At 35.5% G+C, this 24,268-nt stretch overlaps 1 protein-coding gene across 5 annotated transcripts in view; it reads left to right on the forward strand.

The window, feature by feature from the left end:
• Window positions 1-24,268, forward strand: part of RBMS3 (RNA binding motif, single stranded interacting protein 3) — a 760,872-nt gene that overhangs the window by 205,370 nt on the left and 531,234 nt on the right. For all 5 annotated transcript variants that reach the window (XM_011961526.1, XM_011961529.1, XM_011961530.1 and 2 more), the window contains exon 3: window positions 1,728-1,786. In XM_011961526.1, the coding sequence (XP_011816916.1) occupies window positions 1,728-1,786 (59 nt within the window). The remainder of the gene's footprint in view (window positions 1-1,727; window positions 1,787-24,268) is intronic.

Genomic DNA, 24,268 nt, shown 5'->3' on the forward strand with positions numbered 1-24,268 from the left:
TGCATGCCATTGACTATTGTTAGTAGTCCAGTTGTGAGATGAAATCCACCATGAAACATAGTAATGTTTAATTTCATATTTAAGACAGAGCTAAATTTCAATTTAGAAGGTTCTTATATAAAAATTTCAGGAACACCTTTATAAACCAATTAAGAAGGATTTTTGTCTTAAGGGTTTATGTGCCTGGTATAAGATAGTTATACCTGTCTAATTTTTTTTTCTTTTTCTGATTTTTACTTCTCACATATTGTATTAATGGTGCTTAGTGTGGGGGGAAAAAAAAAGATGCAGTGACATTTTCTTCTCTTATCCCTTATTTTCTACTCTAAGATACATATAATTTTGCAAATATTTATTTACCTTAATAGCTCAAACCTAGCTAACATTGCAGCTTTCTAATGGGCATGATTGTAGGTACCATGAATCATTGTCTAATAAAGAGACTGTTCAAATACGATATTATTTTACTGGTTATTTTCCCCACAGAGAAACTCTTGGGGTGAAATAGAGCTCCAAAAAGAGTGTTTTGGGGGAAATGGGAAAGGGAGGATTGGGAGTCTTTAAAGGGAATAATCTCTTGTGGTAATAGGCGTGAAGTAATAGTCATTTTGATTATATGAAACAAACAAAAAAGCTTTGAATGGGGGATTATCTGTACAACTACGTAGAGTGAGAACATAATGAAATCCCTAACATTTAAAACTAACAATGTAAAGTATAAATGTAATTATCTTTTAGCAAATATTTTACATGTCAATTTTCTCAGTGGAAGATTTTGACAGTCTAAGTAGTAATGTTTGAAGCTTTCGGAACAGAATCTTTACCCCCTTCCACTTTTCATCCTTCTCAGAGAATGCCAAAGGGGTGGAGACATTTTTATAGAGCTGATAGCAGGGAGAGCATCATTGGAAGAAGAGCTAATATTAATAACATTTGCTCTGTGTCGGCCACTGTCCTCAGCACCTTAGGTAAACCCCATTTTACCCTCACAAGAAACCTATGAAGAAGACAATATTATCCTCATCTTATATACTTACAAACATATTTATATCATTACAAATAATTCAAATCATTATTTAAATAAATGCATTTATATTATTATAGATGATCAAATGATGCAAATAGCACATGTTACTTACTTAGCCAACCAAATATACTCAGGCTAAATTAGAATTTGAACCATGGTAGTCTGGTGCCCCAGTATATTCTTTTAACTACTATAATACATTGCTCCTGGAGTCTAATATTCCCAAAGACATAAATGTTGATTGAACTAGGAGATTTGACATATTTAGCTTCTCATTTTTACAGATGAAGAAACTGTCTTAGTGAAGTTGGGTTAAACTCTACAGTGTTACAACACAAGGTGAGAGTCAGAGCTGGATGCAAACCCTGTTCAGTCTACCACCAAGGTCCATGCTTTCTTCCACGGATCCACAGAGTGCGATTTACTGTGATCACAATCACATGTGATCTTCTTTTGGCTGCCTGTGGCAACCTGACAAGTTTATTTTTGAAGCTCAACCCATTGCTTACATAGGGAAGAACATTCCTAAGTTATAAAGAAGAGCTGGTGAAAGGAAATCATCCAGGTGTGAAATAGGAATTCAGAGCTTGTTTTCTTGGTTTATCCATGCTCAGCTGTGTGTGCCCTGATGTTCATTAGGGTGTTTTAAGTGTCTTCATTGGGTTACAATAACATGGATTTTTTTCTCTCTCTCTTTCAGGTATGGAAAAATTGTATCTACAAAGGCAATTCTTGACAAAAACACAAATCAGTGCAAAGGTACGTGTAAGGGCATCTGTACCCTGAAATTTTGCCTATGCTATCTGATTAATGACTCTTCCATTGTAGAGGTCCAGGTGCCAGCTGCACAGTGATCACAGTGCATGGTATGGAAAACCTCCTTAATGATGCCAACGTTTTGATAAGTTGTGTTTCTAGTAACATTGCTCATTAATTTTTTTCATTAGCAAACAAAATGAAAATCACAAATCAGAACAAGTATCAAATTGCTTCAGCATAGAACTAAATTACCTCCTAACAACTTTGGGGTGTCTGATGTGAATGGGATCATCAGTGATACAAATTGATTTCCTATATAAAAATGAGGAACTCTGGGGAAAACTTCCCCATGCAAAACACATTTCAATTTATTTGTTCTTTAAAGCTTTAGCAACATCGGTTGGCTAGGAATAAATTTACTGATGGGCCTATTGTATTAAGCTTCAGTTATAAGCATCTCAAGGGATTTCAGAGATGGTATCTTATTAAGACAGGCTATGGCTTTCCAGGAAATACTTCTGAAGTCATCTGACTATATCTGTGGCTCATGTTTCTTCATGTCTGGGAATCCTGTATTCTTTTAAAAGTTGCATTAAATTCATTGTGGAACCTGTATGGTCTCTCTTGCATGACTCAGAAAATTAGAATGCTTCTGATAACATGTTGTTTGTTGTTCCTTTAATCTAGTCTTTGTAGTAACACTGAAATCAAGAAGTACAGTAGAGCCATGTTCATTCTAAACACTGCCCCTATTTCATATATGAATATAATGTGCACAAGTTTTAGGAAGGAACATTAAGAAACTCCTGTATATGTATCTTCTTACCTACTTGCATAATGGTAGTCAGATTCAATTCAGCAGTTAAAAAAATAAAAACATTCCATGTCTTCTATAAACTCAGAAATGAACTACATATTACAAGACAAAGAATAATATGACATGATTTTTTCCACCTAGTTTCAAGTCCTAGTTGAGGAGATACCAAGAAAACCAAGAAACTAATTCTAATATCCTTATTAGGATTACTATATCACCCTAATATATGTGAGGGTGTAACAGCGGTATCTAAAACAGAATTATCGACAAACCACTGTTAGAGGAGAATATAGAGATTTCTTTTTGGGAAATGAAGTTTATAAAGTCAAGGTAGAATGGGTGAGCTTGGGATAGGTGGATGTTCAGGAGAGATAATTTCAGAATGTAATTGAGTAGACCCATGTAGCTGTATTAAAAAAAAAAAAAAAATGTACTGCTGGGCGCAGTGACTCATGCCTGTAATCCCAGCACTTTGGGAGGCCGAGGAGGGTGGATCATGAGGTCAGGACTTTGAGACCAGCCTGGCCAACATGGTGAAACCCTGTCTCTACTAAAAATATGAAGATTAGCTGGGCATGGTTGCAGGCACCTGTAATCCCAGCTACTCAGGAGGCTGAGGCAGGAGAATCGTTTGAACCGAGGAGGAAGAGGTTGCAGCGAGCCAAGATTGCGCCATTGCACTCCAGCCTGGGCTACAGGGCAAGACTTCCTCTCAAAAGAAAAAAAAGTACCAATAAGGACAGAAAGAATAAGGACCAATAAGGACAGGTTAAAATTTTGTAGGTTTTTAAATGATATCCTGGATATTTTAAATTTAATTCTATATGCAACATGGATCTCTTAGTAGTTTTTGAGAAGACAAAATATGGTTCTGTAGGTGTTTAGTAAAGTTATTTCAGCAAAAGTATGTGAAATTGAATTATAAAGGGGGAGAGTGGAAGCAAAAAAAAAAAAAAATGTAGGCTTCAAAGCCATAGTACAAGAGAGAAATTAGAAAAAAAAATCAGCTTAACTATTACTATTAGGATAATAGAAAGGAGTTCACCATGAAAGTCTATTGACTCCATGTTGAGTCTTCTGATTGGGAAAGATGCCTGTTCTACTTGCTGAAGTAAGAAGTCCAGAAGTAGTGGTAGTAGGTTTTGGGGAGAAGGTATTGGACATGCTGAGTTAGAGTCTCTGACATGGCAACCATGTGGGCGATCTCAAAGAGGAAACTGTCAGAAAGTCCAGGGCTACAGATGCTGACTGAAGTCAAGGGAATAGATAAGATTACCAAGGAATAATGTATAGAAGGGGAAATGGAGTGGAGTGCATTAGGTGGGCAGCTGAGAACTTGGAGAACATTTAAGAAGAAAGCTGGGCCATGACCAAGGGATGTTCTGTAGGTCTTGGCCTGTGGGAAGCATGTGACATGTTTGAAGCATTAGGATGCTAATTATATTGCATCTAGACCTGCCCAACCCCTATATAAAGTCTTAGGTCAGGCAGTTCATAATATTGGTCAAGCACCAATCAGAAGCACAAATACTGCACAGATAAGCAACACCTGGAAACCTCAATAGATAGACTCATAACTGGAGTGGTCAATATGAAGGGATACTTCCCTATGCAGAGTTTTGCTCAAGCATGCAGATATCTATGGTTACAGTACAACACTGAATACCATGAAAATGTAAATTGCCAACATGCAAAAACTGTACCCTTCTATAATTGTGAAGGTTTGAAGAAAAAGGGATGTAACTGAAAATGGGTGGTCAGAGTCTCCATAAGCAAATTATAGAGTGGGAGTGTGGGTGCTTATCAGGACAAATTATGGTATAGGTATCCTTACCTCAGCTCCTAAAATCCCTATCAACACTTTTTTTTTGCAACAGATTATTTAATTTTCTCTTTCTGTGGAGAGATTCCTAAAATCAGTGGAAACAGGGCCTGTGTACTATAGAAAACTTATCTCCAAAGTGGGATGTGTGAAGGGTGATACAAGACTGTTTATTGGAGATACTAAAAGAAAATATTAGAATTTACATCTTTCTGTTTTTATATCAACATTTTGTGAACATTATATATTAATATAAGCTTGCAAATACATAGATTTTAAATAAATATGAAAATATTGAGTTTGCTGCTTCAAAATACTTTTATCTCTAGTGAGATGAATAATGGTCTCACCAATAAATATGGAAGAAGAAAAGGAGTAAGAGAAGGAGATAAAAAAGGAAAGAAGAGAGGGAGGGCGGAAAGAAGGGGCTGTGGAACAGCCTAGGAATATCACTTATAGAAAGGCATCTGTAAGAAATTGGACAGCGGTTAGGCCGGACATAGTGGCTCTTGCCTGTAATCCCAGGACTTTGGGAGGCTGAGGTGGGTGGATCAGGCGGTCAGGAGATTGAGACCATCCTGGCTAACACGGTGAAACCCTGTCTCTACTGAAAATATAAAAAATTAGCCGGACATGGTGGTGGGCGCCTGTAGTCCCAGCTGCTTGGGAGACTGAGGCAGGAGAATGGTGTGAACCTGTGAGGCAGAGCTTGCAGTGAACTGAGATCGTGCCCCTGTACTCCAGCCTGGGTGACAGAGTAAGGCTCAGTCTCAAAAAAAAAAAAAGAAAAGAAATTGGACAGCGGTCAGACTGTTTGCACTGAGCGTAATATGAAGCTGGCAAAGTGATCATGTATCCATTATATGCTTATAAAAGCCTCCCGTTGCCTTGCTTATCCTCAGCATGTGGAGTCTGTGCTTAGCAGCGCTGAGTGAATCACATCAAGCACATCATGGGGGAGGTGCCCTGTAAGTCAGCAAATCATGATAAAAAATTTACTACTATCACTTTCATGTTTTTAGAAAAATTCTATTTTAATGATATGCTGATATATATTAGAGTATTTCCTTTCAAAAAATAGACCTTGACATAGTTATGAGAAGATATGATTAGAAAGACAGCAATTATAGAAAATTGTGTATAATTGTTCAATAAGTTGCAAAAGTTAGGAGAAAGATATGAGGTCATGGAAAGGTTCAAGGAACTGATAAGAACAAGTATTGCAACAATCATCTAAATGTTTATTGGAATTGCCAAGAAATGAAGCAGGAGTAGTATTAGAAAAAGTGACTAACCTAAAAGGTATCTGGAGAAATAATGGGATGGGAAATGATACTAGGGATCTGTAGACCATGATGAAAATGAAGACTAGTTGGTTATAAAATTTGATGATGTGAGATTCTAAATTGGAGAGTTTAGGTAGGGGAGAAACCATACTGAGAAAGGAGGCAAGAGGCCTACCACTTACAAGTCCAGTGGGAGGAGGGATGTGGGAGAGAAAAAAGAAGCAAAACTCAAAGTTGAGAGGGCTACAAGGGAAGTAGTGTCCTCAGGGTAAGTTAGGTAATGACGGGAAACATGCAAATTAAAGCAATATGCAGTGACAGTTTATAACCACTGAAGTAGCAAACTTTCTAACATGTAGGCCATTCAATGCTGTTCACTCTGAAACTGGTTCATCCATTCTTCATTGGTAGCATGCTAAATTGGTATAGCCTTTTGAAAGTCAGTATGGAAACAGCAATAAAGGGCATACAGTTGAAACTAGTTAGTCTGTTGAGAATATTTATTCAAATATGTTATCTAAACATATTGTTAAAATTATGTATCTCTGTACAACTCTGAACACTCTCATTTTCCTTACTAGGAAAAAATATAGGAAGCATCCAAATTCTAGCTTATGGAGCATATACAACTGTTATGTAGCTGTTAAAATGGTAGTCATAAAGACTAGACTATGCCAAGCCTAGAAAAATGTTTATTATGTGAAGTTAAATCAATATAAAAGTATATAAAATCATGTGTACACTGAATATGGAGCTCTGTAAATATTTGAGAGTCAAGATCAGTGTGGTAATGTCTGTGGTAGATCCAGACTGCCTGGGTTGAACATTGCCTCTTCACTTAGTAGCTGTGTGACCTGTGGTAAATTAGTCAATCGCACTGTGCCTTCTGCAAGGTAAAAACATCAGCAAGGTGATAACGGAGCCTCACTCACAGGGTGTTGTGATGATTAACAACGTTAATACATGGAAAATGTTTGACGATATCTCCTGTTACTTTTGTATAAAATACTGGCAATATCAAGCAAGACAAAAATGTTTGTTTTAACATAGTGGGATTGTGGGTGATATATTAGTATTATTATTATTATCTTAACATGTCTCCAAATTCTGTTGTCTTTTTGGGCAAGAGAAAAAAATACAGCTCTTGGAAAAATTAAGCTGGTTTTAATTATGTTTGTATTTTGGTTGTTCTTTCTATGGAACCTGAGTAACTCATGACTATATGTTTCTTCGTTTTTGCAAAATAATTCCAGATGAAAATAGTGAAGAATTGGGAGAGAATAGCATGCTTTGCTTTTTAAAATAATAGGCAGAGGTTGAGTACTTCTTGACCATTGCTTTGTTTAGGATGTGTGAGGCGGCTTTTTCAAACAAAATCATTAAGAGCATCAAGACTGTCATCATTAGAGAACACAAATTGGATTTGGTCTTCTCTGGGACACTTGGTTTTGAATGCTTTGCAACTTTATCTCCAGGCAAAGGCTATACAATTAAATCTAAACATTAGGAACTCAAGGATTTGTTTATTTTTATTTTTAAAGACATGATAGGAATTCAATTCTTCATTAGCTGTTGCACGTACAGCATATTGTGTGTAAGTTAGTCTTTACCAAGGCATGAGAAAGTCCATGAACTTGTCTCCTTAGAGATAAAAAGAAAAGGTATGAAAAATAATCTGATGCATTAACCAGCAGAATTGAATCCTATTTTAGTATTTGAAAGAAAAGCTTGTATGCTGTCCTGAATCCCAAGCACACCCTGTAAGTTAGGGACAGTAGTCAGGCCTAGGTAAGCTGACTTACTTCTTTATTCCGGAAGAGGTTATCAGGAACTCTTTCAACATAACCTCTCGTTTTCAAGATTATTCTTTCTTGGGTGGTGGCTGCATCAGCTTTCATTCTGTACAATATGACAACCTACAACAAAACAGTCATCATCAAGCCAAAATGACCAGAAATTGCTGAACAAAGCGAGCAACCGCTCCAGATGGGGAGTAATGAAAAACAGACCACAGTTCATTCAGATATTCAAACACAAGGACGAAATAAGAGCTATTGTACAAGTCACAGAGATTTGCACTGCATTTTTTTGCTTGTTTGGTTTTTGTTTTCCCCATGTGTTTTCCTTCCGGATCAGTGTATTTGCTAATTTAAAAAGTCAGGGAAAATTAAATGAAAGTGATTGAAAACAAGGTGTAAATCTTAAATGAATTCACTTGTCTGTGCCTTCCTGCTTTTGAAGGTTGGTTTCCCTTTTCTCCCTGCAACCACCAGCCTCACCACCATCATATTTCTGAGGGGCTATATGTTTAGAGTAGAGGGAATGAGTAATGAATATTCCATAGAAAGTTTCCATGCTTATTAACCATAGGATATAAGAATAGATAGAGTGTGCCAAACATACCAGCTTGCTTGTGAGGGTTTGAAATACTCTTTTGCCTTTGTTATCACAGGCCGGTTACATTATATTTATGGAGCTTATGTTACCTTTGACATTACATTGAGCCCTTAAAACCAAAATTGGAGACAAATATACAAAAGTTCTGAAATCATCCATGAAGGATATCATTCATTCTTTATTAAATAAAATCATAAATTGTTATTTCTTCTATAAGAGAAATAATTCTACCTATGACACTTATTTTATAGAGAGGATTTAGAACCCATCTAGGTTGTCTCTCTGAGACTTTGTTACTGTACTGAATCCATTTAGCAGTTCTAGACTCACAATTATGTTATACATTTTAAAAGTATTTCTAGGTGAATAAATATTAGGCCATACACTTGGATGACTTTGGAATTCATCCCTTTTATTTTACTTTTTCTCTTTTTTGCATTGATGGGATATTTGTACATGTGAGGGAAGTACATATTTCCTTCTTTCTTTTTTTTTTTGGAAACATAGTCTCCCTCTCTCACCCAGGCTGGAGTACAGTGGCGCAATCTTGGCTCACTGTAACCTCTACCTCCATCAATGGTTCTCCTGCCTCAGCCTCCCGAGTAGCTGGGATTACAGGTGTGCACCACCACACTCCATTACTATATTTTTGTATTTTTAGTAGAGATGGGGTTTCACCATGTGGGCCAGGCTGGTTGAACTCCTGACCTCAGGTGATCCACCTGCCTTGGCCTCCCAAAGTGCTGGGATTACAGGTGTGAGCCACTGCGCCTGGTCAGAAGTACAGATTTCTGTGTTGAATCCCCTGAATCTGGAAGGAGGGTGGGATATTATATTTTGTTATATGTTTAGGTAGAGTCATTTCAGGACATGAGGTATACTTTACCTATGGATCAGTTTTAACAAGTGACACTGACATGCATTCGTGGTGAAATGTTTAAGTGGAGCTATTTAACTCTGGCAGATGACAGACCTTTCCTGGACTGGTCCACATGGAAATCAAGCAAGTAAAGGAAGAAACCAACACCATGGAAAGTCTCTTTTCTAGTACCTTTATTTTCTGAAAGCAGTGGAAACTAAAATAAATGTTCCATGAAATTTATGAGTGTGAGTAATTACATTTTGAGAAGAATAAGTACCTCTACCAGGTGGGCTCACAGTCTATTGAGCAAGAAGCTCATGAGAAGCAAAATGGCTTGAAAAACACATTTATTCAATTTTCATGTAATGGGATTAGGTTATCCCCTGCCCACACCAAAAAAAAAAAAGAAAGAAAGAAAAGACAAAAAAAGTTTTATTTTATTTTAAATTATACTTCTCTTTGGAATATGAAGTATGTAATCCTTCCCTAGCCTTTTTGTGTGTGTGTGAATTTTACTCTATTCTGGTATTAAGTTTACCACGAGTCATAGGTCATCGATATATAGACTTGGAAGTTCGCATTATTTGATTTTCATATTGGCTTTTGTTTTCATTTCAGAAAAGGTTAGCGTATGCAGGAACTTTGGAACCTTCATTAATGCATCAAGTTTACTCAGAATTGTCCTGTAGGTACCTTTTACATAGAATTTTTAGCCTGTGCCTCTTTTAAGAAAATACCAATTTTTATTGTCTTATAGTCAAGAATATCCACTTTGCTGGTAAATGGTCTTTATTTGTTGTCTAAAACCCAACCAAACAACTACAACTAAAGGCAATACTTCTGCGAAGAATTACTTTTCCAAACTTATTATTTCCAATATCAGGATATTAAATATTTACAGGATTATGTTATTATTTTGTGTTAACTTTGAGAAGTCCTTGATATAAATGTAAAACAAAATAGGTATTTATGTTTCGGAAGTCATACAGCTACATGTTTTTCAGCAGTGTTTTATAGCTATGTATTTCCTCAGCATTTGTTTGTAATCACTTAATATACATATTAGACGAAAGTAAAATTATCCACTAACATGAAATATAACACCAGCATTGCTGTTTTAAGCATCAACTTGTATTCAACAGCCTTTGGTACCGTAACCTACCTCCCTAATGCTTTTATACATGCAGAACATGCAGAAATGATTTCATTGGGAAAACATTTTTTTTTTTTTTTCTTTTTGAGATGGAGTCTCACTGTGTCGCCCAGGCTGGAGTCTTGGCTCACTGCAACTTCCTCCTCCCGGGATCAAGTGATGCTCCTACCTTAGCCTGCTGGGTAGGTGGGACTACAGGCTCATTCCACCACGCCTGGCTAATTTTTTGTATTTTTAGTGGAGGTGGGGTTTCATCGTATTAGCCAGGATGGTGTTGATCTCCTGACGTCATGATCCACCTGCCTCAGCGTCCCAAAGTGCTGAGATTACAGCCATAAGCCACTGCACCCAGCCTGGGAAAACATTTTTTAAATAATTGTTGAGGAATATAAAATGGCTTAAAAATAAAATGACAGAGTTACATTACTTTCACCTATAAACTGAATATTACTTTTACTAATCCATGTTATCTGACTAAACAGAAACTTTTGTCCAGGTATTCTCTTTGCTTCCTTGCTCCAGTCTTTCACTTCTCTATTTTTAGAATTTGACTCATGTTGATAAGCATAAAATGCCCTCTCTTCCTACCTCTAGTAGTCCTTGTCAATTATTGCTTCCAAAAGTCATCTTCTCAAAAAGTCCTCCATGACTCTACTCATCCTATCTAAACACCTTTACAAAACCACCTTCTTTGGGCACCAACTGGGTGCTTAGATTTAAGGATACCCCATCTCTCATGCTTTCATGATTAGTTTGTGTTCTTCCTCTAGATTATAAACTCCCTGGGACCCAGGTAGTTAGGATTATTGCCGAAGTATTGAGGATGCAGGAGAGTTCTGAGTAGTCACTTAGATTCCAGTGCTTTACCTCTGTCTCTGAGACCCTTTGATGCCACATTAATGGAAAGTACAAGCTTGGCCAGGTATGTGTTCCATAGGCCTGTACAAACACCAAGAGTACCAAAGACATACAGATGCACATGACTTCCCAGAGTTATTCTCTAAAAGTACTCATTCTTAATTCAGAATGCTGACTTTGCTAATGTGGAGTTATTCTTACTGGTTTAAAGCTATTTTTGTTCATTAATGATTTTATTAATATATGGCAAATTATGCTAATATATTTTTAAAATGGCAAATTATGCTAATATATCTTTAAAATGATATATAAAACATAATAATGTGTAATGCACAAATATGATATATGTGTGTATTCAGTTCATTAAAATTTATGTAAACTTGTAATGCTATGTAAATAAATAACCTTTCAAATATAAAAAGGCCACAGTTCTTCAAAAATTTTCCAGTTGAAGTCTATACCAAGAAATTCTCTAAGTTATGATCTTAGTTTTCTTGGACAAGTTACATAACATCTCTAAACATCTGTTTTTCAACTGTCAAGTGAGGTTATCTACACCTACAATACAAAGGTATTTTCAGAACTACATGAAACCATGTTTGTTATATGCCGAGCACATACATCAGGCAAATGTTTCTATGGCCTTGGACTTGGATTTCTCCTAGGAACCAACTTGTTTAGAGCTTGTATGTATCTTACATAATTTAATGCCATTCTGAGTACATTTTAAGTGTAAGAAATGTGTGTTTTATGAATTGACTTGTGTTTGTTGAGATTAGCTTTGTTAATAGCAAAAAGTATAAGTACCAAAGGATGTCTCTTTCATACCTTTTGGTGTTGGCTATATGATAGCTCTCAAGATTTTTTAGTGCCTATAAACCTGATATGTTTGAGATAAAGCACATTCCGTCACAGTGACAGGTGATGGAATTCATTCTAGTTGAGCTGTATAGGTTCTGGTAAAAATTTTTTCTTTGTTCACTCCTTTGTTATGCTATTCACTCCAATATTGTTTTACAAGTTTAAAAGAAAAAGGAAAAAATGCCTGAAGATTCTTGGCTCCTTGATTTTTTAAACTGTGGTGAAAGCATCTAACATTTAAGCATGGTGAATCATCATTTGCTTTGATGCTAGCCATTGTTCTTATTAACTTATTGGTTAATCATATTGATACTAAATAGCTGTTCTTTTTTCTTCCCTTTAGTAAAGAAAAGACAACTCTGGGGTATGAAAGAGAAAAACTCATGTACATAGCTGAAAAACAAAACAAAACAAAAAAATTACAAAAACCTAAATTGAGTTTGAAAGGTGAATGTACCACTTGTTATGCTTCTCCAGAGGACTATAAGTGAGCTCAAATGCCTATTTATCTATAAAATATTGGCAATATAAGTACTCTAATATGATCATTTTAGAAACAGGTATAATTTTCTCCTAGAGTTTGGAGTAAGAGAAAATTACAGTTTTCATTTAATTTCTACTTCTCTTAAGAAGAAGGCAGTTCATTTTCACCGCTAAGCATACAGATAGACCTATTGGTCATTCAGCGGACATCAGTCCTGAATTAGAAGAAACCCATACTCATGAAGCATATTTGGAACACTTTTTCTGTGCCACTTTTAAAAGCACACTTTTTTTCGATGAACAATAGGAAGCTTAAGCTGCAGATATCACAGCTGTTCATATTCTCAGGTCTGGTCCAACAATACAAAGAGCAGCAGCTGAAGCAAATGATTTTAGGGACGCAACTGTCAAAGAACACACTGGGCCTTGAGTTTAAAGGTGATGAGAAAAATAACCATATTTGAGATATACTGCATGAAAGCATGTGGCGAAATTCCATGGGAAATATAAAGCACCTTGGAATTTATGTCTTTGGGACACTTGCTACAATAGATAAACCAAAAACTGTAGCTTTTAATGAATGAGAAGGATTTCTTCTCTAAAAAAGAAAAATTGCAAAAGGTAGAATTTGTAGGCTCATTTTAAAAAAATAGTATTAAGACACCGTGGCTTAAAATGTTCTCAGTTTTCCCATACATTCTTTTGAATGACAAGGGGTTCAAGGTCAGAAAATTCCTAATTTCACATGTAAGATATAAGGAAATTATTGATAATACTATATCTTTTTGTGGGGAAGCAGATGATAAAATTGAGAATGATATGACAAGCGGAAAACTTAAGTCAAAGATTCCCATATAAAAAGTAGACATTTTCTCAGTCTATCTCAATTTCTAGCCATTGTTTTGAACCAAATAAGAATAATGCCAAGTGAAATATAAATATATATAAATTTATTATATAAAAATATATTTACATACTTATTATACATATATAGTCATGCATTATATAATGATGTTTTGATCATTGACAAAACTCATATATGACAGTTGCCCCAAAGGATTATACCATATTTTTACTGTACCTTTTCTATGTTTAGATATACAAATACTTATCCTTGTGTTCCCATTGCCTACAGTATTCAGTATTGCAACATGCAGTACAGGTTTGTAGCCTAGGAGTAATAGGCTATACCATACAGCCTAGGTTCATAGTAGGTTATACGTATCATCTACATTTGTGTAAATTAACTCTGTGATGTTTGCACAATGATGAAATCACCTAAGGGTACATTTCTCAGAATGTATTCCAATTGTTAAGTGATGCATGATTGTATATAATTACATGTGTATGTCAGTACATCTGTGTGTGTGTGTGTGTGTGTGTGTATCACAGGGACAAAAACATTTATGAGATATTTTTATTCAAAGAGAGTTTAAAAATTGTTATATAAAGATTTACCTAACAGTTTATGTTTTAGTTTAATAAAATATAAAAAGGAATTTTGAAATGAAATCCCCATGGTTCTTTGTAATTAAGCATCTGCTATGTTACATAAACCAAAAAGTCCTGGGGAAGTTGTTCTGCCCTAGGCTGTAGTCAGGTTCTTTGTGGTTGTCAGCTGTTGTAAGAAATAATCTAATATAAGTAATAACAAGTTAATACCGCATATACAATTATCTAATGAAAGCTTGTTCAAGCACTGATATCATGTGTATATGTTTAAAATCTCCATGAAAGTTTAACGTGTCTACTTTGTATTTGCCATGTATTATATCTTATTAATATGGACTATTAATACAACTAAGTATATTCTGTTATGGTGTCCAGTTCAGTCTATATTTCCACTCTGTGTGTCCTTCAAAAGTTACTAGTTTAAAGCCAACCCTTTGTCTCTGTTTACGGTTGCAGACATTTTTAAAAATTCATATAAAATATATCTTTCCAGATAAGATGGTTCCAGTTTATAAGTGACCTTCTGTAGACAATAGAAAGGCAGTGTGACACATAAATTCATGAAAACCTCTGACACTGTTGCAAGCCAGAGGTTAGCTTATCCGTTTTAGGAGGAAGACTTACGATGCATCTGTTAACTGCAGGCATTTGTTGCATCAAGGGTCAGCCCTATCTGCATTAGCATTTACCAATGTTTCTACCTTTTTTTCCCGTCTGAGTTTACTTAAATATGGAAGGTAAACTCTTCAACCTATCTCCCATCAGCCTATCAACCAACCAACCAATCAGTGGACCAAATTAAACAGACTAAAGAACCAATACCCAACCTCAAAACATAAACAAAGAAATACTTAGAAAGAGGGGAAAGTCAATCTTAAGGGGAGAGATCATGCATGGTGTCTTTGGCTTGCTTGCCCAGGAGAGATGCCCTACTTAACAGTGAGTAGAAAATGAGTAAACAATGAGCTATGGAGTCCTCAGAAAACTGGTTAGCAGTAGTTATGGTGTCAGAGATATATTTATACTAATATACTCTGCAGCTCAGCCCCATGAGCATACTGAGTCTAGAAGTCTCTAAAACATTCCTGTAATTCATCAGAAGGACAAATTTGTCTAGTGAAGGAATTTCGTTTGGCTACAATACTGTTAAAAGTATTTAAATTAGAATGCCTTTTAGTGAAACCTAAACTATACTTTATTTTCTTAAAACCAGCCCACTTAATTCATTTGTATACCGGCTTGGCCATTGAAGACACGTGCATCTTCACCTTTGAAAAGTCTATACCATTTTTGAATGGATATCAAGTAACTAACAAAATTATTATTATTCCCATTTTACTCATGAGAAAACAAACCAGGAGATGCTGTGAAATGTGTCAAACATCAAATAATCATCCAAACCTAAGTCTGTCTAACTCCCAAAGCATAGGTGTCTCCACTATTTCACTCTTTCTCCCATAAAATAATCCCAATAAGTAAGACTAGAAGTAAGTGATCCTGGATGTTTTTAATGACAATCAGACACAAGCGCAATGTTTTGAGTTCATATAAAGGCAGAGAATTTGATAGAAACATGTAGTAGTTCTTATTCTCCCACTCCCATCCCACTATAAACAGTATCGATTAGGGGTTCTAGTTCTGTTTGTCACTTAATATAGATGTAAAAAACATGGAGATTGCACTGTGAAAACACATGTTCCTTTTGAAAATATTTTGATCATTTTGTTCCATTTAAAGTCATTTTCCTTTTTTATATTTTGAGAATGGTTTTCTGCTAACTTCAATTTTGCACTTATGTTGGCAAATGTCTAGCTCTCTATCTAGGTTAACTTTAAAGTGAGCAGCAGTTAAATAAATTTTAAGTGAGAAAATAGCCTCAGAATGATTGTGGTAGAAAGCAAGGTGCAGCTGATACTTTCTGTTACTCTCAGGACTCAGAATGAGCCATGTGCTTCTTTAAAGGGCATATGTGGTCGTTTCAGAGCAAATGCTCTCTTTCATCTTATTTAAGTTCTGTTTGGCTTGCCTCCCATATTTGCTCAGTGGGGATAAGGTTAAGACCTCTGAAGAGGCCACTCTATTCCAATTACTTACCCAGCCTCTTTTCTCTTCTTCAAATAGCTTGCATGTAGTTGTGGAGAATGTTTGGGGGTCATTATCTTCTTGATGGATGAACCCAGAGATAAACAATCATTTTCTGTTTGAATTCTAAAGGTATGATAAAGTTTAATCCAAAGACTTTCATGTTTTGAATTCATCCAGGCACCAATTCTTGTAGCAAAACATCCAAATGCCTGTTAGGGCCAATTATTTCTTTTGAAATCTGTTTTTTTCTAAAAAAGTTCTTCCCTCATCCACATAATTTCCTATTGTCTCAAGTTGCCCTCCAGTCTCTAATTCTTACTGAAATTTACCTTGTCTTTCATTCCCTTCTGTCCTTTATGGAAATGTTAAGCATCTGTGCTCAGTTTTTTTCAACAGCTATCTTCAAGCACATGCTTTATTTTCTCATACTCACTCTAGATTCCCCTGTGCAAGTTTGAGTCTGAATTTTTACAGTGTTTAAATTCTAGCTACATTTCTTTCTTGCCTAGTTCCTGAGTTATCTTTCTCAGGCCTGACATTCTACTTTCAGGCACCAATCCTAATATAACTAGATCCTGCTTTGGGAACTATAAGGAGGATTGTTTTACGTCTCCGACACCATTGTCTGTGTTAATTTTGCTGATAGGATTTTTACAGGAAGCAGCATAACAGCAAGGCAGTCATTTCATATTTGTAACCAAAATCAAGTAATTCTCAGGTAGACCACAGTTGTATTTTTCCCTGTTTCTTTGAAGCTGAAGATCGTTTGCAATAGGTAACTATAAAGTACCTCTGCAATGGAAAAAATAACATCCTATATGGCATGGCATCCCTGTTCCTCCATGGAAACCACAGTTAGTTTTGACATTGCCGGAATTTTTGAATTTTTGGGAGAGGCTATGGGGAAAAAAATGTGAAGGCTTTCTCATCTGGATTTAACTTAAGAGTTAAAGCATTACCTGAAGCTCTGTGCGGCCTTGTTTGGGCTTTGTTCTCTAAACAGTTTGTAGATGATTGTGTTCAGAATTCCCAGCCCTCATTAGCTAACTGCACACATGTGGAAACACAGAGAGTCTGTGACCTTCAGATCCACTCCAGAAATACAAACTTGGTCTCTAAGTTTAGAGAGGAAATGCTTCCCTCCCACTAGCCAGGATCTGGGACTGATGTTTTGCCCAGGTCACACATATGTCTGAGCCGTTCCAGTTAGTAGGGGAAAAAAATGACCTCTTGGGTAATTTGTGCGTCATGAAGACTTGGCTCTGTCTTAGTGCAGGGAGCAGCAGCTCATTTAAAGTGCACAGGACCTTGTGAGTTTCAGGGGGCCACAAAACATGAACCCAAATAAAGTGGAAATTTGTGATGACTGGTCTGTGAGAAGGCAACCATAAAAATAATTTAGGAGATAGTGAGCAGGTCTCTTGCCTTCTTTTCTGATTTATTTATTTATAGATTTTTAATTGGCAAATTAAAAATTAAAAAAGGATCTGAAGGTAGATTCCATATCTCGGCTATTGTGAATAATTACTATTATGAACAAGCAAGTGCAGCTATCTCTTTGGCATACTGATTCTATTCCCTTCAGATATGTACCCAGTAGTGGGATTGCTGGATGCTATGGTAGTTCTATTTTTAATTTTTTGATAAACCTCTATACAGTTTTCGATAATGGCCATACTAATTTACATTCCCACCAAGAGTGTTCAGGGATTACCTTTTCTCCACATCCTCATCAACATTTATCTTTCATCTTTTTCCTAATAGCCATTCTAACAGGTGTGAGCTGATAGCTCATTGTGGATTTAATTTGTGTTTCTCTGATGACTAGTCATGGTGAGCATATTTTCATATACCTGTTGGCTCTTGCATGTCTTCTTTTGAGAAATATCTACTCAGGTCCTTTGCCTATTTTTAAAATTAGGATATTGAGTTGATATATGTTAACTCCTTATTAGATCTATAGTTTGCAAATATAATGTTATGGCTTCACCGTGTTGATTGTTTCATTGGCTGTGTTTTTTAGTTTGATGTAGTCCCATTTATCTATTTTCACTTTTGTTTCCTGTGCTTTTAGGGTCATGTCCAATAAATAAGTGACCAGACCAATGTCACGGAGCTTTTTGGCTATGTTTTCTTCTAGTAGTTTTATAGTTTCAGGTTTTACATTTACATTTTTAATCCCTTTGAGTTGATTTTTGTGTGTAGTGTGAAATAAAGGTCTAATTTCATTCTTCTGCTTATGGACATCTAACTATCCCAACCATATTTATTGAATAGACTGTCTTTTTGCTATTGTGTGTTCTCAGCACCTTTGTCAAAACTCAATTGACTGTAATCACATGGATTTGTTTCTGGGATCTCTATTCTGTTCCACTGATCTATGTATCTGTTTTTATGCCAGTACCATACTATCTTTATTATTATAGCTTTGTAGTGTATTTTGAAGTCATGTAGTGTGATGCCTTCAATTTTGCTTTTCTTTGTTTGCTTTATACTCAAGATAGCTTTGGCTGTTTGAGGAATATTGTGGTTCCATATGAATTTTAGAATTTTTTTTTATCCTGTGAAAAATGTTATTGGAATTCTTTTAGCAGTCACATTTAATCTGTAAATTGCTTTGGGTAGCATGGACATCTTAATAGTATTCTTCTAATCAATGAACATAAGACATGTTTCCATTTATTTGTGTATTCTTCAATTTCTTTTATCGATTTTGGATCTTTTTAGTGTACAGGCCTTTCATCTCCTTGGCTAAATTTAATTTTAAGTATTTGATATTTTTGTAGCGATGGTAAATAGGATTTTAAAAATTGCATTTTTGGCTATTCATTGTTAAGTGTACAGAAACATTGCTATATTGTATGTTGATTTTTTTATCCAGAAATTTTGCTGAATTTGTTTATTAGTTCCAATAGTTTTCTTGGTGGAATTTTTTAGGCTACACCATAGATAAAATCATGTTACTTACAAACAAGGATAATTTAACTTCTTCCTTTCCAATTTGAATGCCCTTTATTTCTTTTTCTTGCTTAATTGCTCTTGCTAGGACTTCCAGTAATACGTTCCGTAGAAGTGGTAAGAGTGGGTATCCTTGTCTTGTTCCTAATCTTAGGAAAAAAAAAATTCAACTTTCCCTCACTGAATGAGATATTAGCTATGGTTCATCATATATGTCCTTTTAGGTATTGAGATTCATTCCTTCTATACCTAATTTGTTGAGATTTTTTATCATGAAAGGGGATTGAATTTTGTAAAATACTTTTTCTGCAACTATTGAGATTATCATATGGTTTTTGTCCTTCATTCTGTGAAGGTAATTTATCATATTTATAGATTTGTGTATGTTGAACCTCCTTTACATCACTGGAGTAAATCGCACTTGATCATGGTGAATGTTCCTTTTAATGTGCTGTTAAATTTGACTTGCTAGTATTTTGTTGGGGTTATTTACATCTATGTTCATCAAGGATATTGGCTTGTAATTTTCTTTTCTTGAAGTGTTCTTGTCAGGCTTTGATGACGGAAAATGCTGGCCCTATAAAATGTATTTGAAAGTATTCCCTCTGCTGCAGTTTTTTGGAAGTGTTGTTTGAAAAGTATTAGTATTGGTTCTTCTTTAAATGTTTGGTAACAGTGAAATCATCAGGTCCCAGACTTTTCTTTCATGGGAAAAATGTTATTACTGTTTCAATCTCCTTGTTATTGGTCTGTTCAGATTTTCCATTTCTTCATGGTTTAGTCTTGGTTTTTATGTTTTAGTTTTATGTGTCTAAGAATGTATCCATTTCTTCTAAGTTATCTAATTTGTTGATATATAATTGTTCATAGCAGTCACTTATGATCCTTTGTGTTTTTTTGGCATCAGCTATAATGTCTGCTCTTTCATTTCTGATATTATTAGAGTCTTCTTTCTTTTTGATCTTTGTTGGTCTAGCTAAAGGTTTGTCAATTTTGTTTTTTTTAAAAAAAACACTCTTGGTTTTGTTGACCTTTTCTATTGTTTTTCTAGTTTCTGCTTCACTTATTTCTGCTCTGCTCTTTATTATTATTTTTTTTTTATTCCGCTAACTTTGGGCTTAATTTGTTCTTCTGTTTCTGATTCCTTAAAGTTTAACATTGGGATAACTCTTTACTATCAGCTGTATTAAAAAAAAAATGAGGTTCTTTTATGACCTCATTTCAAGAATCAGTAAACTTTCCATTCTCTTTAGGTACATAAACTAGATTATGTAATTTTTTCTATAGAAATGGTATTTTAGGCATAGAAAAGCTATACACATGAATGTAACCATTGCTTTGTATTCCTGAAAACTTGAAAATAACCTAAATATGCACAAATAGAAATGACTAAGCTCTGGTTAAAACAATAGAGTATTTTATAATTGTTTAAAGGAAAAATTGTTAAGACTCTGAGGCAGCATGGAAACCTAGCTACAGTATGATAGTAATTGCAAAAAAAAAAAAAAAAAAAAGACAAATCCATGTATACTCTACTACTAACTAGGTCAAAATGTGAAGTATGATGGCTTCTGACAATGTTTTTGCTTGATATGTGTAATTATCAGTTGACATGTCTGTCTCCTCTGCACTGTGACTTCTTTGATGGGGGCAGCATATTTTGCCATATCTGCAAAAACAAGACCTAGCACATAATATGAGCTAATAAATATTTCTCAGTTAGCCCATGAAAAAGTAGCAAAAAAAAAGAAAATTATATAATTGTATCCATGATCTGACCACAATTCTCTAAACATAATGCATTTAGAAGGCAAAGGTCTAAAGGAATTGTATAGCAGTGATTACAAGGATTCTTGTGTGGTGAAATACTGATTTTTCGGCGTTCGTTATATGTTTAAAAAATTGTCCTATCTATAATAGAAAACAACAATAAAGACAAAAGTATTAGCACAAGTTAGCAATATTGAGATGCAAGAAAAACTCATTTTTTCAATAATGAGAAAATACCAGATTCATATTATCATTAAAATTCAATTATATGTGTAAATTTTGAATCTCTGTTATTTGGAATGAGATGTCAAAAAAGATAAACTTCTAACTACTAATCATAATATAAGGCCTCTCGTCACCTGGCTTGTGCTCTCCTCTCTAGCACCAGAGATAGTGTACATTTGTATAATATAACCTATTTCTTCCCCATATCTTCTTCTTTTATTATTATACTTTAAGTTCTGAGGTACATGTGCAGAATGTGCACAGTTGTTACATAGGTATACATGTGCCATGGTCGTTTGGTGCACCCATGAACCACTCATCTACATTAGGTATTTCTCCTAATGCTGTACCTCCCCTATCTCTCCACCCCCCGACAGGCCTCAGTGTGTGATATTCCCCTCCCTGTGTCCATGTGTTCTCATTGTTCAATTCCCACTTACGAGTGAGGACATGCAATGTTTGATTTTCTGCTCTTGTGTTAGTTTGCTGAGAATAATAGTTTCCAACTTCATCCATGTCCCTGCAAAGGACATGATCTCATTCTTTTTGTGGCTGCATAGTATTCCATGGTGTATATATGCCAAATTTTCTTTATCCAGTCTATCATTGATGGGCATTTGGGCTGGTTTCAAATCTTTGCTATTGTGAATAGTGCTGAAATAAACATGGGTGTGCATGTGTTTTTATAGCAAAATGATTTTTAATCCGTTGGGTATATACCCAGTAACGGGATTGCTGGGTCAAATGGTATTTCTGATTCTAGATACTTGAGGAATTACCACAGTGTCTTCCACAATGGTCGAACTAATTTACACTCCCACCAACAGTGTAAAAGTGTTCCTATTTCTCCATATCCTCTCCAACATCTGTTGTTTCCTGACGTTTTAGTGATTGCCATTCTAACTGGTGTGAGATGGTATCTCATTGTGATTTTGATTTGCATTTCTCTAATGACCAGTGGTGATGAGCTTTTTTTCATAAGTTCGTTGACTGCATAAATGTCTTCTTTTGAGAAGTGTCTGTTCATATCCTTTGCCCACTTTTTGATGGGGTTGTTTTTTTCTTGTAAATTTGTTTAAGTTCTTTGTAGATTCTGGATATTAACCCTTTGTCAGATGGGTAGATTGCACAGTATAACTCTTGAGTGTAGGGAGTATTCACATTCTACTCCATGTGAATAGCACCTCTAGAATTATACAATGAGCAACCTCTGTGGCCATCGTGATGGTCCTGGTCAATTCTTATCTCTTACCACATATCCAACCATACCTAATTACTCACATGCCACACGCAAAAATACTTTGGTGCCTGTTCTCTTTGCCTGTAATGTAACAAGCACCCCACATTTACTAATAATAACTAATATATATTAAGCATTTTCTATGTACATAAATTATTCTAAGAGTTTTACATATATGATTGCAGGGTTTTTTTTCAAATTGGTATAATTATTGTCTTCATTTTCTAGGTGAAAGAGAAAAGGAACTTGCCCAAGTTGCCATAACATGAAATAGCAGATTTGGGATATAAATTCAGGTCTGCTTTGTTTTAAAGCCTGGGTATTTAATGTCTCACATGTCATCCCTCTTTTATGCTGCACGTGTGCTCTTCCTTGACTTGTGAGACTCAGCTGGTAAATTCCTCAAAGCTTTCCCTTGCCTTCCACCCTAGCCCAAGCTGCCTTAGATATCCTTCCTCTATATCCCTTAATACAAGTCTATTCTCCCAAAAGTATACACAGAATTTAGCAAACCGTATATAATCGGTGATTTTTCTTTTTTCATGTTTCACTTAAACTATGGGCTTATCAAGAGTGAGAATTGTACACCTATTCAGAACAACAACAAAGGACTGTATCATATTCATTTCTTGTTCACTTGTGCTTAGCACATGCTTTACACATGAAGTAGTTATCCAATGCATGTCTAAAAGAATAAAATGATGAATGGCTTAACCACATCTCAGATTCTCAATTCATGGATATAGCACCAACAAATGATCATGCATGTGATTTTGGCTGTGATTAGAAACTGGGATAAAATTGTAGCCATTTATTACAGAGACGGAGTAAGCACAATTTCTTGTTACTGTGGACTCCGTATTTTTGCAGATACACTGCTTCTTTAAACAATGCGTTCATCACAACGTTTGGCTGCTCCAAACCTGTATGTGACTTGTTATTTCATTCTTTATCAAGTCTGAATTCCTCAGTGTAGATTTAAAGAGCACTAATATCATAGATCAACCCACAGTGATTTTCATCTTGTTCTAATATGTACCTTTGACACTAAGAAGACCAGGCACTTTACTCTCACAACTCACTCTACTTACACCACCATTCAGTCTTTCTCAGCTCATACTCCCTCTCCAGAATTATTCTTCTTCCATTCTAAACCTGACTTAGATTATTAGGCAAATTCAAATTCTACGTACTTTATAGAGGTTTCCCTGTCTACTTTAGCTCTTGGTAAAATCTCTTTTCCATTGCCTATGTCAAATAATTTACCACATGATACAGGTTGAGTATCCCTTTTCTGAAATGCTTGAGACCAGAAGAATTTCAGGTTTCAGATTTTTTTTTTCAAATCATGGAATATTTACATTCTAATTGAGCATCTCAAATCCAAAAATTCAAAACCCAAAATGCTCCAATAAGCATTTTCTTTAACCATGAATTTTGAGCATCATATAAGCAACTCAAAACATTTCAAATTTTAGAGCTTTTGGATTTCAGATTTTTGGATTAGGGATGCTCAACTTGTAACATTGTTGACGATTTGCAGCATTGCTGTAGTTACGTTAACTTTTTTTTTTCCTGTAAAGATATTAACAGACGCTATGCATTGTCTTATTTAAAATTGCAAGTTATTGTGTGCCCACTCTGTGCTAAAATCTATTCTGCATGTTTTACAAATATTTTATTATGATAAGATTTGAGTTTCCCTTTTGTTAATGACAAAGGAGAAAATCTTTCAATAGATACCATGAAAATTGGTTAAAATAAAAAGTTCATTTTGGCCAGGCATGGTGACTCACGCCTGTAATCCCAACACTTTGGGAGGCCAAGGCGGGTGGATCATGAGGAGAGGAGATCGAGACCTCCTGGCTAACATGGTGAAACCCTGCTTCTGTTAAAAATACAAAAAAATTAGCTGGGCATGGTGGCACGCACCTGTAACCCTAGCTACTCAGGAGGCTGAGGCGGGAGAATCACTTGAACCCTGGAGCAGAGGTTACAGTGAGCTCAGATCGCGCCACTGCACTCCAGCATGGGCAACAGAGCAAGACTCCATTTCAAATTAAAAAAAAAAAAAAACGCCAGGCGTGGTGTCTCACACCTGTAATCCCAGCACTTTGGGAGGCCAAGGTGGGCAGGTCACAAGGTCAAGAGATCGAGACCATCCTGGCCAACATGGTGAAACCCTTTCTCTATTAAAATACAAAGTATTAGCG

This window comes from Colobus angolensis, unplaced genomic scaffold (genome assembly GCF_000951035.1).
Source record: "Colobus angolensis palliatus isolate OR3802 unplaced genomic scaffold, Cang.pa_1.0 Scaffold56, whole genome shotgun sequence".
In the NCBI taxonomy this organism is placed as follows: Eukaryota; Metazoa; Chordata; class Mammalia; order Primates; family Cercopithecidae; genus Colobus; species Colobus angolensis.